Raw genomic sequence first — 14,606 nt, 5'->3', positions numbered from 1 at the left:
GAAACGTTTAAGACTTATATTTGTACGAATTCATTGCTTAGATGAAGTTATGTTTACTCACCTAAAAGTTGAGAAGTACATGCCCACAGTGTGGTAATTCTCCATCTACATGGCCCCCCTCACTGACCTTATTCTGTAACTCTCTCATCCCTACTCCATCACCCATTGTCCAAAGACTTGACTTCCACGTTTTAGTTACAAAGTATCAAGACATAGTGTTTTTGCTTGCTGCTAAGGCCAGTTGGTAATAAATTTTGTGACTTTAATGGATTGATTTCTTAAAAGTAATGTGAATGTGTGTTCTCCCCTATCATCCAGCAAAGCTATTTAACTGAACTTTGGGTCATATTAACACCTTGACTTTTCCAGCAGAAACCAAAGGCCAGTGTTAATTCTCCTATGGACCAACTAAAAATTTTCCTGGAGATGTGTGAGAAACCATTAGTATGTATGTGGAGTGGGGTACCTGGATGGTTCAGTCAGTAGAGCATCCGACTCTTGATCTCAGGGCCGTGAGCTCAAGCCCCACATTGGGCGTGGAGCCTATTTTAAAAAAATGTATCTGAAATAATATAAAAACTTGTTTCCACCCAAGACCAGGTTCGGAAATTTGTCTTCATATCGTCCCAGAGATGATTAGGTCCAAGGATACTGACTAATGTTAACCAAGTTCACAAGGATTGATGTATTAGCCCAAATTTACAATGAGATTTACAACGGTTATAGGGGTTAGGTACTGTCATCTTGCAGCCCTTGCATTCTCTCCTTACAGGCAGATGCATAGGGAAAGCCAAATTATCATCAGAAAGATATAGAATCAGAATTGAGGCTAAGTGACTCAAATGTTTAAAGACTCAGGATAAAATGTCTGGAACCTTCCATTTCTGTAAATGAGATTTGCCTGGGTCTGGGACCAGACAAGTGGACACCTCTGTCATAGACTTTTCTGGAATGAACCCCGCATGCTTTCATGGTTGACTAATTTCCTGTGATTGAAAGTCTTTCCTTTTGCTAGCATAGGAGTCCCCTCTAAGGGCCTTTGGTTATCCAGTGCGATCTGGGCACTGCTGGAGACCCACTTCTCAGAAAGAGTACCCAGTAGTCAGCTGGCAGGGATGAGGCAGAGGTGCATCATTCCAGGAGCCGTGTTGAGTGGGATGGGGGTGGTTACTCTGTGCCCAAGATCATGCATCTGGTGAAGGGTCCATCCTGCTGTACATCATGTCTTCATTCAGGGGTAAGGGGGAGCCCAGAGCTAAGTGAATGCCATCAGACACAGCTATTAGCAAATCCCTTACTGGCTCCTTCAGGGAAAGGCTTCTGGAGACAAATCTCTCTGAAGGCCACTTGTTTGTGTGTCCAGGAGGTTTTTGTAATTACTCCCAAAGGACTGTCATTTATAGACTTGTCAGTCTCCCTCAGAGTCTGTTGGCACCTGTTCCTCACTGCCTCTCAGGAAAGGCCCTCCTCTCTACCTGGGTGCTCTCTCTCTCTCTCACCTGTGCTATTCAGGCCCTAGTTCAAAGGCCACTTCTTCCAAGGCAAAGCTTGAAGAGACTGCTCCTTCCTCTGACCTCCCATCCCATCTTGTGTCATTTGTCACATGGCACTTACCATAACAACGGTGGCTAAAGTTTACAGAGCACATTCTATGCACCAGACGTTATACCAAATACTTTACATGTATTATCTCATTTTATCCTCAAATCAGCCCCTTGAGGAAGGTCTGTTACTATTCACACTGTCCACATTAGGAGACTGGAGACTCAGAGGATAATGAACCTGCTCAAGGTCATGCAGCTTATAAAAGACAATGTTTAGGGGCAAATCTTTTGACTCTAGAGGTCTGTTCTCACTACATCACAGCACTCCCCTTGGGTTTAGTTATCTATGTATATGAGCACATGCCTGCCTTTTACACTAAATCAGGGGTCAAAAAGCCCACGTCCTAGGAGTTAAAAGTGCCTCACAGTTTGCTTTTGTATGACCAGCTAGCTAAGAATGGTTTTTACAGTTTTCAAAGGGTAGTAATAAAGGAGGAAAAGGAGAAGAAAAAGAGGAAGGAGAGATCATATATGAACAGAAAGCCTAAAATACTTACTATCTGTCCCTTATAAGAATTTTGTTGACACCTGCAATAGATCATAAGCATCTTGAGAAGAGATTCATTCCTGACTCATTTCAGTTCTCCCACAGGACCTAACACAACGTCCCCTAACATATTTTTAGAATGAAAGAAGAAAGGTGTGGATAAGATCAACTTTCCGAAGTTCTCCTAGACCCACAGATTAGAGCTTCCACTTTTCCACAGCCCTATGAATTGATATAGAGCAGTAGTGACAGTAGATATCCATGTACAAAGATAGGATATGATCTCTGAGGTGCTTGTCTAAGAGGGGGACAGGTTTGCAATACTCCACCACATATACTCTCATGGTGACTTGAAGAATTCTTAAAGTTCTGGTTGGCATTAGACACATGACTGTGGCCAAAGACTAGAGTACATAAAGCACATATCTTCACTATTATACATGTGAAAAAGACATATTTGGGGTGTCTTCTCTGCTTCCATACATGGGGATATGCTCCCCAAACCATGGCCAGCCTTCCCCATACCTCCCCATAACTCTGATTTGGGTCACAGTGATGGGACAACCAAAGTTGGGCAAATCCAATGCTCTTTGAAGAATTAGGAATTGGGACTGAGAAATGGCTATGCATTGTGGAATGGTCCCTTGAGTAGATGTAAACACGGAAGCTAAGGAATGGCCAAGGATAGGGACAAATGGGAGAAGCCAGCTGCAGAGAATAAAGAAGCTGCCCAGAGAGAGGTAGAGCCAGAAGCAGAGAAAAAGGACAGCTTGGTTTCCTGGGACCAAGCCTTGAGATATCTGACCATCCCTGGGTACCATGAGGTCAGCCTGTGTTCTGCTGATGCCTCCTCCTGTTGTGTAGGTTAGCTTGGGTGGGTGTCTGTTACTTGAAGTCTCAAATGTCCTAACAATGACAGGGGCATTACCTTTCCCTTGGGCATCCTACACAGGCCCTGACAGCTCACTTGAGCTTAGACTATGGTTGTGAAGCTAGACATATCAGATGGGAAAGCTCTTGACTTTAGCACAAAGAGCTCCTGACTGACAAAGCATTTTCAGGAAGGTTTATTCCTTCAGCATCTCAGAGTCTGACAGTTCTTATCCTAATAAGACAGGAGACATAACCACTAAAATCAATGTGTGAACCTTGTTTTGATTTGAAGTTGTACAAACCAACAGTAAAGGGAGGTTTTGAGACAATTAGGGAAATTTGAATGTAGATGAAATAGCATATTAAGGAATTGTTCTCAACTTTGTAAGGAGATATAATGGCATTGTGGTTGTGTTTATAAAGAAGTCTAATTTCATAAAGATGTGTACTAAGATGTTTCTAATGTCTGGGATTTTCTCTCTCTCTCTCTCTTTTTTTTAATTAAAGAGAAAGAGAGACAGAGAGAGAGAGAAAATCCCAAGCAGACTCTATGCTCAGCACAGAGCCTGATGTGGGGCTCAGTCCCACAACCCATGACCAGAGTCGAAATCAAGAATCAGATGTTCAACCAACTGAGCCACCCAGGTACCCTTGGGATTTTCTTTAAAACACTGTGGTGAAAACAAACAACAAAATGGAATTCCTAAAAGCAAACAAAAAAAGTGATGGAGAAAAATTGATATTAATCTTTGATGAAGCTGGGTAATAGATACATGGGAGCTCATTATATTGTTCTACTTTTTGTGTTTGAAATTTTCCATAATAAGTTATAGATAGATATTTAGATATTTAAAAGTAAAATATTATATACTTGGACTTAGATGAGTACATATTTACATACAAATATATATGTGGATGAATCAATTGGCATCTTGGCAAGCAAAGTGGTCTGATGGTGGGGTTTCTCCCTTCTTGACAACGGCATTTGTGGGAGCCACCCGAGGATGTCCTCAGTTGTGGGGAGGTGACCCTTCCTGCCAACTAGCTTCTAGGGGTTCTGAGGAACTGCCAGCCAGTCAAGCCACATCTGGGAAGACTCCTGCCCTCTCTCCTCACATAGCTAGCCTTCCTATCCCACTCACTGGTCAGCTAATCCTATCTTAGCATCCTGAGTCCACCAGGTGGTGGCCTTGTGTCACTGCCTGGCTGTCCACACAGGTGCAGACTGGTGCTTCTCCCACCCAATGGCAGGCCCTATGAAGGTGGCCCCTTCTGGTGTGTTAGGCTTCATGCAGCCCCCACATTGAGCTGTGTGCTAACTGTAAGTGATCACTAAATCCCTGGGGCACAGACACCCTGGCATAGCCCCTATTCTGTGTTTACACAGCTCACAGGTGAGAGCACTAGTTGCAACCAGGGCCTCTGAGGCCTGGGGGAACTTTGCCCACTTCTACCTGGGCCTTGATCCAAGTTCTTATTCATATACAATCACTATTTCCCACTTGCCCAGCATAAGTGTCAGGTATCAGTGTTTGACTAGTGGAGGGACAGGGAAGGACCATGTTAGATATTAGATGTGAAAATGGCTTGATAATAATGGTGTGACTATTCAGACCAGGAAATAAGCATCTAGTCAAAGTCAAACAACCTTAAAAACTTTCATCTGACCACAAATCTCCATGCATGGCTCCACTGCAATAAAACAGGAGGCTCCTGGCACTGCTTACCTGCCTCTGAACCACCTGGCAACCCACAGCTCCTGCAGGAGCTCTTCTGCTCCCCTGTCTCCTCCAACGAGAGATGGTCTGGCAATTACCAGCCCCCTACACTTCTGCTAGGAACCCCCAAGCGTCACTGCAGCCGCCCTGCCCTCTGCTCCTTGGGACCTGTCACATGGCTAGCAGCCTTTCTAGCTGCAGGCCCAGGGCCCCGCACCCTCCACCCAACAGCTCTCTTCTGACTCTTGCATCTTTAAACCACTCTCCTTCACCTGGCTCCTCTCTGTCAGCAGTCAGCATACTCAGATCTCTCCTGCTCACAAAGAACAAAAGCCTCCCTTGAGAGACCTAACTGCCGCCTTTCACAGACAAGCATCTTGCGAGAACTGTTCAACCGTACCCACCCTCGTCCTTCTGACCCTCTTCTCCACCTGCTGCCCCATCCCACCTGAGACTGCTCTCATCTCTCTATTCTCTGGATACTCTTCAGTTCTTCCCCCACTTTTGGCCACTCCTTCCATCCTGAATGTCTCCCTGCCCCTGGTTTCTAGTACATAGCACTCCTCGTGCTCCTCTCTGACCTCTCTGGCTGCTCCTCAGTGTCCATTGTGGATCCCATTTCCTCTGCCCATCCCTTAAATGTGAGTGACCTGGGGGTTCTGCCCTGGAAAGTCTCCTTGTCTATGGATTTAATTCCTATCCAGATGCTCATCACTCACAAATTCATGCTTCCCTACTGAGCTACAGACCTCCATATCTATATAATGACCTGATGGATGTCTCCACTTGGAGTTTCCCCAAACAGAACATGTCCAGAGGGAACTCATCAACAACCTCCACCAAAACAAATCACTCAACACTAGAAAAACGTGCTACCCCTCCTGTGTTTCCTACATTGTTACCACAAGTCCCCCACCTGCTCAACCTGGAAACCTGGGCATCTCCCTGACTAACCTTCTTCCCAATATGCCATCTGTCATTAAGTCCTATCAAAATTCTACCCTTTAAGATAGGTCTCAAATCCTGCAAAAAGATCAGGGGTTGCCAGGGATTAGCGAGGAGAGAGAGATGAATGAGCAGATCTTTAGGGCAGTGAAACTACCGTGTATGTTACTATAATGGTGGCTACATGTCTTTATACAGTTGTCCAAACCCATAGTAGGTACGACACCAAGAGTGAACCCTAACATAACCTATGGACTTTGGGTGATAATGTGTCAATGTAGGCCCATCAGTAGTGACAAATGTACTGCTGTCATGGAGGATGTCTGTCAGTCACAAGGGAGGCTATGCATGTTCAGGGGCAGGGGGCATATGGGAACTCTGTACCTTCTCAATTTTGTTGTGAATCTAAAACTGTTCTAAAAAAATGTATCTAAAAGGAATATATATATAAAATTATATGCTAAAAAAATATGTCTCAAATCCACCCCCTTTCTCTGTTCCTACTGCCAATGTCTTGGTCCAGGGTCTCATCTCTCACCTAGTCCAGCCTCCTAACAGGCCCAGTCTTGCCTCCTTTTATATATTCTCCACACTGAAGCCAGAGCGGACTCTCTCAAACAGACAATCCTGCTCCTCTCCCCCTCAGTGGACCTCCAAAGCTCTCGGCATCAAATTCAAGCTCCACAACCACAACATGGCCTGCATAGGCCCTCCACGATTAGCCCTTACTCTAGCACAGCCACAGGCAATTTCTGCCCCTTCCTCTGTGTTCCAGAGGCCTCTCCTCTTCCCCTTTCCATACCCTCTCCTGGTTAACTTTGGCCCAACTTTCAGGTCTCAGTGTGAACACCTTTTCCTCCTGGATGTCTTCTTAGCCCCTGCTGTCTGGGCTAGGTGTCCCTACACTGTGCTTTCACAGAACCCCCCTCATCAAATGCCTGTTTGGATAATATGCCTTTTGTGCCCCATTGGACTGAAAGCCCAAGTGAGCAGGGATGGCATCTGTCATGTTCATTTTTGTATCTCCAGCACCTGGCTCAGGTTTACAGACAGTAAACACTTTGTAAATATTAGTTAAATGAATGAAGGAGGTTTCCTGACTTCTGTGCTAAGAGCTCTCAGCTTCCTACTCTGCTTTACTCCATACAAGTAGGCAGCTCTGGCCCCACAAGCATGATCCCAGGTAAGTGGTGAGACCAGAGGTCTGGGGGTGGATTCTACTCCAGATAATCAGGGAAATGATACTAGGAGGGCATTCTTCAAGATCTTAAGTGGGAGCAGTTTCAAAGTTGAGGCAAAGTTCAGGCTTTCCCCTCCATCACATGGGAGTGTGCAAACATCTCCACATGTAGGATGCTTTTGAAAATAAACTGATATGGTTCTACCCAACTAAGCTGACCCACTTTTCCTGCCCTTCTTTCTGCCCATTCCTGGTCATCGCAGGAATGTTCTCAATGCATATGTGTCTCATAAGAACCTCTGGAAAGTTCACTCTTTTGGTTTTCTCTGAGTTGAGATCAGAGGCAGCTTGGATTTGGAATTTGCTTTCAGAACTCTTGGAAGGCTCTAAGCTCCAGCTATTTCTGAGTAACCTCAAAGGACTCTCCACACTTGGGTGGGTTCCAGCCCAGGTCATTCTCCTTCTCTTTCTGTCCTTGCAGCCAGGCAGACTCTTGAGAGAGGATGGAATTCTGGGTAAATTGTTTGCTAGAAGTGAGGGGGGGGAGGGTGCCCCCACCCACCTGACCCAGCCCTCCCTTCAGGCAAGGTCAGTATCAGCAAACAGCCAGCTGCATTTTCCTCCTGGGAATGCTAAAGAGACTGAGTTAGTAAAAATCTATCTTATTAACAGCCTGACCTACCAGCATTGATCACATTAGAAATGACGCCTGCACACACAGTCCCCATCATGTGCATAGGAGCAAAGCTTCAGTGGAGCTCAAAAAGCCATTTAAATCCATCCAGGGGTGACTCCTTCTCCAAGGGCTCAAAACATCCCCCAAACTAATAACCCCTGACAAAGCACCACCAGGGAAAATTCCTTGCGGATTTGAGATTTTTACTCTGTTAATCTCCTAACTCAATAAAGCAAACACTCCTGCAGCAAATTAAGTACTTTTATTAAAGGGTCCCCTCCTCCATTCTCTTTGATGTGGGTATAGGCCTGCAACCCTCCCAGGGCCTGAGTGTCTGTGTGAGGGGTTGTCAACCCCTGAAACACCATCATTTTCTCCTGTTACCCCAAGGAGCCCCAGAACCCACTGGGATTTGCAGATTCTTGGATTCTGGAAACTTCTAAGACCTCTGGCTTCCCAGAGTAGATCTCACAGCCTGTCAGCTGAGGGAAATGCTTCCCATTCTTTTGTGGGGGTGTGGCCTGGCCCTAAGCACCTCTACTGTTGCAGTTTGCCTGGAGGAGTCTCTGGCACAACTGTCCAGGCCAAGGTGGACTTGTTGGCCAATGGTCAAGCCTTTCCCCTGATCTTTTTACAAGCTTGCTGGTCATACCTCCAACAGTGAGCTGGAAACCTGATGGGGTTAGCTGGAGAAAAGATTAAAGGAGGCAAGGTAGAGAAAGGGGAGGTAGGGAGGTCTGAGCTCCTCTTTTCCCCACTGTTTCCTGCCCCACATTGGCCCCCAAGCTACTTCTCTTTCACATCTGGAATTGGGTTAAGCCATTTGGACTTCTTTTAGTCATTACTGTCCTCTCATTATTGGTTTGAGGTCTATTCAGGACCCTTCCAGGATCTCCTCAAATGCTATCCTCAGAAAGCCTAGCTTGTGGGGAAACCCACCAGCTTACAGATGGTAACTGTCAGATCAGATCCCTTTATATTTCAGGAGGAGCCTCCCTCTAGAAACATCATAACCTACAGTTTATCAGTTTCATTACAGAGTTCATAGTGTAGAAGTCTCTATGGATTCATTCTCAGAGAAACTAGAAGCACTATTATTGTCTATAGAGGCAGACAATTGAGTCTCTGAGGGCCCTGAGGATTTCTTAGCAAGGGCTCTGTGGGTGAGTGTGATAGGCCCTCACGGAAGGTCTGTCCTGGTAATTGTTGCCAGTGATCCTGGATGCAGACCTTGCCCAGTGGAAAGAAGGCACTCAGTCCTTACTGGGTCTCTGAGAAGACCCTTCGCAATGTTCCCTCTCTTTACTTGCCCACCTTGGACAAGAAAGGGATGGGAAGCACTAGCTCCTCAGAGGCATTAAGCCACAGTAGCCCAGACTGAGCTCTGGTCATTTGAAATGTCCTATCCTTTCTTCTCAGCCCTGAATAGATGCTCTAGTCTCTGTGGCTATCTCCATTTATTTCCCATCCCAGTGGAATTGCCTCCAGACTTATGTCTTCCCATGGAAATACAAACAGAGTCCCTGGAAGTTGGAGGAAATGGAAGGAGGTAGCAGAGAAAATGGGGAAAGCATGACAAAGTACATAAGCCCTCAAGTTAGGGTCAGACAGGCCTGGGCTATAACCCAGACTCAGCTACCTGCATACTCTGACCCTTGTAAGCTATTTGCCCTTCTAAACCTCAGTATCCTCATCTACAAAATGGGGATAATAATAGTTCCCACCTTCTCAGGGTCATTGGGCAGCTTGAGGGAAATGAGCCCATAAATTATTTAGCATATAAAAGAGCTCACTGAATGGCTGATAAATAGAGGTTCAGGGCTTCCAGACAGGGATTGGGGCCAGCCATGAGGCTAGGAATTCCTTCCTTCCCTGAGGCCTGCAGGGATTTGTTAATCCACCCAATGGCGTTTGTTCCAGGAGAGATTGGAAGGAGGAGGTATAGGATGTCCAAACCTCCTCTTCCTCGCTCCATAGAGCAATTTACTTCCCAGGTGAGTGACTGCTGGTGGGTGAGGAAGGATCCCAGGCCATGGCTGGAGCAGCTGCCAGGATCTGGGTATCCTGGTGGCTCCCAGGCAGAACTAGTCCTAGGCACAGGTGGAAGTTAGTCCATGCATTCTCAACCAGGGCAATATCAGCTCCAAAGAGGTCTCAGGAGAGCAAAAAAAATTTTTTAGGTATTACCATGGTTTGTGGCACTCCAAAGTTTAAGCCAACCTCACAGAATCATGTCCCTTAGTATTTAATTCCTCTCATTAGAATAAATTAAATTCCAATTTAATAAAGTTAATTTAAATTAAAATTTCTTAGGGGCGAGAGGCACAATAAAAAAAAAAAAAGGTTGAGAAACGTTGGTATGGTCCATTTTCTGGACTTTCTCAGCTTCCTTCCCAGGGTCCCTCCTCTCTCATTGGCCCTTTTTGCTGCCTCCTTCCTTTTCCTTGGACTCGTGGCATCATTTGGTGTTGCTGACCAGTGCAGTGCATTTAGAAGCCCAGTCTGTCCCAAGCACTGTGTATGGCCAGCACTATTCCTTACTCCAATCCTCTTTTGGCTGCATGACTTCACCACGTGGTTTCCCTCCAGCTTTCTGACTCTTCTCTTCCTTCTACTGCTCTATATACACAGTTTTTCTCCCCCCCCCCCCCCGCCAATATGTGCCTCCCGAGCTCCACTCTGCCTGTCCCACCCCAAACTCTGCAGAGTCTCTTTTCTTCAGAGGCCCACTGGCCATCCCACCTGGATTTTCCATGGTATATATTTTCCTGCCTCCAGGAAGCCCTCCCTGCCTACCCTACCCCCTTGGTGCTTTCCCTTCTCCTACAGCATTTAGTTTGAACCATTTGACAAGAAAGGATATATATCCTTGTATTATTCTCTCATGGTCTCATGGATGTCTGTTCTACTTTTCCACTTGGATTTTAACCTCTTTGAGAATAAAGACAAAGTGATAAGTATCTGTTTGCTCCTTAGTGTCCAGCCCAGTCCTGGACACTAGGGAAGGCAGAAGGGGAGGTCTTTAGGGACCAGGAAGTGCCCCAGCAGAACTTAAAGTGCAAGATACCACTAGTCAATTGTCCTTCCCACCAGGAGGGTCAGCTCAGCCTGGGCCCCAGGCAGACTGTAGTGGGAAGCTCCCTTCTCCCTTCCCTTGGACTCCACCTTACCTGGCTGACTCCTTCCACTCCATCTGGTCTCCATCATGCTGCAGAGTGTCCATCTCTGTGAAGAGGGTAGGGTTGGGAGCCTCATCTTCCTCCCCCAGGATGTCCTGGAGCTGCTCAGCAGCTGGAGACCCTGCAAAAAGAGGGCAGCAGGGTCTGCTGAATGGCCTGGGGGAGGCAGAGGGCTGCAGGGCCAATTGAAATGGAGCGGGAGCCGGGTTCAAGAGAAAAGTATTTCCGAATTTAGTAAAACTAAGTCCAGTTTCTGGGCAAAGCTAGACTCATGCCTCTGCAGTTAGATGTGGGTGAAATATTCTTTTTTTTTTTTTTTAATTTTTTTTTCAACGTTTATTTATTTTTGGGACAGAGAGAGACAGAGCATGAACGGGCGAGGGGCAGAGAGAGAGGGAGACACAGAATCGGAAACAGGCTCCAGGCTCTGAGCCATCAGCCCAGAGCCCGACGCGGGGCTCGAACTCACGGACCGCGAGATCGTGACCTGGCTGAAGTCGGACGCTTAACCGACTGCGCCACCCAGGCACCCCGTGGGTGAAATATTCTTTGAGATAAAAGGGATGAAGGATTTAATCTGCATTCAGACTCCAGGGTCTTGTAGCTGACAACAAAGAAGGATAGAAAATGGCCAAAGCTGGGAAGTAGCAAGGACAGGAAACAGAAAAGTGAGAAAAACTCTGACCCAACTTCAGCATAACAAACCCAGAAGGACTCCTTTTCTCATTGGGGCCAAGACCAGTCAACTCCCAGTGTTGGCCTTGAAGGGGCAGTCAGCTCTGCAAAAGGATGTGCTTGTACCAGTGTGCCACATGAGCCCACCTTCTTCATGGGCAAAGTGACAACCTATTCCTGCACTCCTGGTCTGCCTTCCAACTGCCCACTGGATGTCACCTCCTAGCTGTCTCTCAGGCACCTCAAAAGTCAGCATTCTAACACTGAAAATGTACTCTGCCCCAAACATGTTCCCCCTTTTCCTGCCTCCCTCCCTTCTTTCCTTTCTCTCAATATTTCATGAAAGTCTACTATGTGCCAGGCATTGTTCCAGGTGTCGGAAAACAAAGCTGTGAAGAAGGCCCATACATCCTTGTTCTCTTGAATGTCTGCTCTAGTGGCAGAAACAATAAACAAGTAAACAAATGCATAAATAATCATTTCAGGTAGTGATAAACGTCCTGGAAAAACAACAACAACAACAACAAGAGAACTACATTAGATAGATTGATTAAGAAAGACCGCTCTGAAGAGCATGTGTTTGAGTTGTGACTTGGAAGATGAGAATGAATTACTTTTGCATCTCTGGAAAAAGAGTGCTCTGAGTGTTTCAAAGACCCTGACGTGAGAATGGGCTGGCCATTGTGTCTAGACCATGGTGAGCAAGAGAGAAGCATGACATGATGTCACTGCCTTGCATGTAGAAAGGCATAACTGTCCACTAACTGTATGGGCTAGACACTCTGGAGTCACCTACACCTTACCACTTTCTCTTACCTCTACCCTCATATAGAAAGTTTTCGAAAATATGTCCCCCCTCACCAATCCCTTTGCCCCTGCCCTGGTTCAGTCTCTCATTAATTGTCCCTTGGGCTTCATCAAGTCTTCCCCTTCCTCCAAGCCCCTCTGTCCCTTCAAATTATCATCCTTACAGGCCCTCACCTAATTTCTCCATGGTTTCCCCATGGTCAATAATTTCAAATACATTTTCATCATACTCCTCACTCTTACTCCTTGACTTCCCAGTAAAACCAGGCAGCCAGTACCCAAACAAGAATTCATTGGCCCAGTCTTCCTCTGTGCAGGAGTGTCATGGGGGGACAGGGAGAGGCAGTGTGGTACTGTGGTATAGTGGAGACAAGGTGCACAGTGAGCTTGCAACCCAGCTAGACATGGGTATGAATCTCAGAGTTGCCACTTGCTCGTGAGTGAATTCAGTTTGAGTGAGCAGGGTTGTTGGGAGGAACAAGGAGATTCAGATAAGGAGAATAAGACACATGACATGGGGCCTAGAATGTAACAGGTGCTGATCCCCTTTACTACCAACCCCAGCACCCAGGCTCACGAGCCCCACCCAATGGTGAAAATGAAAGATTTTTGGGGTGCCTGGGTGGCACGGTTGGTTGAGCATCCAACCTCGGCTTAGGTCATGATCTCGTGGTTCGTAGGTTCAGGCTCCGCATCAGGCTCTGTGCTGACAGCTTGGAGACTGGAGCCTGCTTTGGATTCTGTCTCTCTCTCAAAAATAAATAAACATTACAAAATTTTAAAAACAAAAAAAAGAAAATGAAGTATTTCCACCCTCAGCAGGTCTCAGAAGTGTAGCCACCTCCCACTCATCCTTGTTAGCACCATGTCCCATGTCCCTTGATGCCATTCCTAACCTTTGCTCCTCCCTTCAAGCCTCTTGATCCATCTCCTATCCACTTCACCAAGGAAATAAAGGCCTCTAGATGTGAGATTCATCACCTTCTCCCTTCTAGTTCTGTACCCTTACCACTTTGTAGTCCATTTTTGAGCAAAGGAGTCCTTCCTCCAACTTAATCTCTGGCTCCACTCATTCCCTTCTGCTGGATCATTATTTTATCAACAAGCCTTTGTTTACCTTGGTCTTCATCTCTCCACTCTTTTTCTCCTAGCCTATAAATAGTTCTTCCTACCCTATAACACTCTTCCATGACCCTGCCTGCCTTCCCAGCTCTCCTGCTTGCCTTTCCCCCCAACTTCTTGAAGGAATAGTCAGCACTTACTGTCTCCACTTTCTCCTTACCCAATTACTTTCCAACCTGCTCCAACTGGTTCTTTTTTTTTTTTTTTCCAACGTTTATTTTTTATTTTTGGGACAGAGAGAGACAGAGCATGAACGGGGGAGGGGCAGAGAGAGAGGGAGACACAGAATCGGAAACAGGCTCCAGGCTCTGAGCCATCAGCCCAGAGCCTGATGCGGGGCTCGAACTCCCGGACCGCGAGATCATGACCTGGCTGAAGTCGGACGCTTAACCGACTGCGCCACCCAGGCGCCCCATGCTCCAACTGGTTCAATCCCACTACTCTAAAGGACATTGACTAAGGCAGAGACTTCAACTGGCAGCTCAAAGACATGTTTAGTTCAGCTCTCACAGAGTATAAAAGTTTTTGAAATTGTTGCTAACATAAAGAATTGTGGGATTTCATATAATAATCCACATTTCTGACTTTTCTTGAAAATTCAGATGCTCTGACGACTGTGCCTACATTCCTGCTTGGCAACAATTAACCAAAGCTGAATGATAGCTGCCTTCTTTAGGCGGGCATATGCATTTTTTAAAGTTCTTTTATCTGAGTATTGTTGACACACAATGTTATGGGCATATGCATTGTAGTTTGCCACGGTCCCCACTGCTCCCTACTCAACTCTGCTAATCTCATTGCTGTTATGCACCTGAGTTTACAACTCTGCCCTCAGATCGCTCTTGTTATCTTATTCTCAACGAGTAAAGTAATAAAACCAATCAAACCAACAGGTCTGGCTTATCTCTTTGGGGCATCAGTGGTGCTGACTGCTCCCCCTGAACTGAAATGCTACTCTTAGCTCTTGTAACAACACTTTCTTGATATTTTTTCCTACCTCTTCAAGGAATCCTTAATATCTTTCCCTGACCCCTCTTGCCTGTCTCACTTAAATCTTAGTCTTCCCCAAGATTTCTCATTAAACTTCTTCTCTCTTCTCCTTCTACGCTCTTCCTGGGCCATCTTGCGTTCTTTATGGTGTCACCCTGTAGATAAGGTCACCCATGTCTCTGGGCCCTACCTGTATTGAACATTTCCAACTGTCAACTGGATTATTCCATGTGGGAGTTCTGCAGCCTCCTCAAGTCGACCTCAATATATTCAAAACAACTCCTTTATGCCTGCCATTCTCTGTTTTGAATAATAGCAACCCTAACTCTCCAGCCATTCAGCTAAGAAAT

At 46.1% G+C, this 14,606-nt stretch overlaps 1 protein-coding gene across 4 annotated transcripts in view; it reads right to left on the bottom strand.

The window, feature by feature from the left end:
- The window catches only part of SLC4A5 (solute carrier family 4 member 5), a 110,140-nt gene that overhangs the window by 55,113 nt on the left and 40,421 nt on the right, over window positions 1-14,606 (bottom strand). For all 4 annotated transcript variants that reach the window (XM_086700812.1, XM_086700811.1, XM_086700813.1 and 1 more), the window contains one exon: window positions 10,654-10,783. In XM_086700812.1, the coding sequence (XP_086556938.1) occupies window positions 10,654-10,783 (130 nt within the window). The remainder of the gene's footprint in view (window positions 1-10,653; window positions 10,784-14,606) is intronic.

This window comes from Puma concolor, chromosome A3 (assembly GCF_028749965.1).
Source record: "Puma concolor isolate L17-30 chromosome A3, mPumCon1.1.hap2, whole genome shotgun sequence".
NCBI classification, from domain to species: Eukaryota; Metazoa; Chordata; class Mammalia; order Carnivora; family Felidae; genus Puma; species Puma concolor.
Note: the sequence above shows the minus strand (reverse complement) of the source record. Positions and strands in the feature narration are given on the sequence as shown.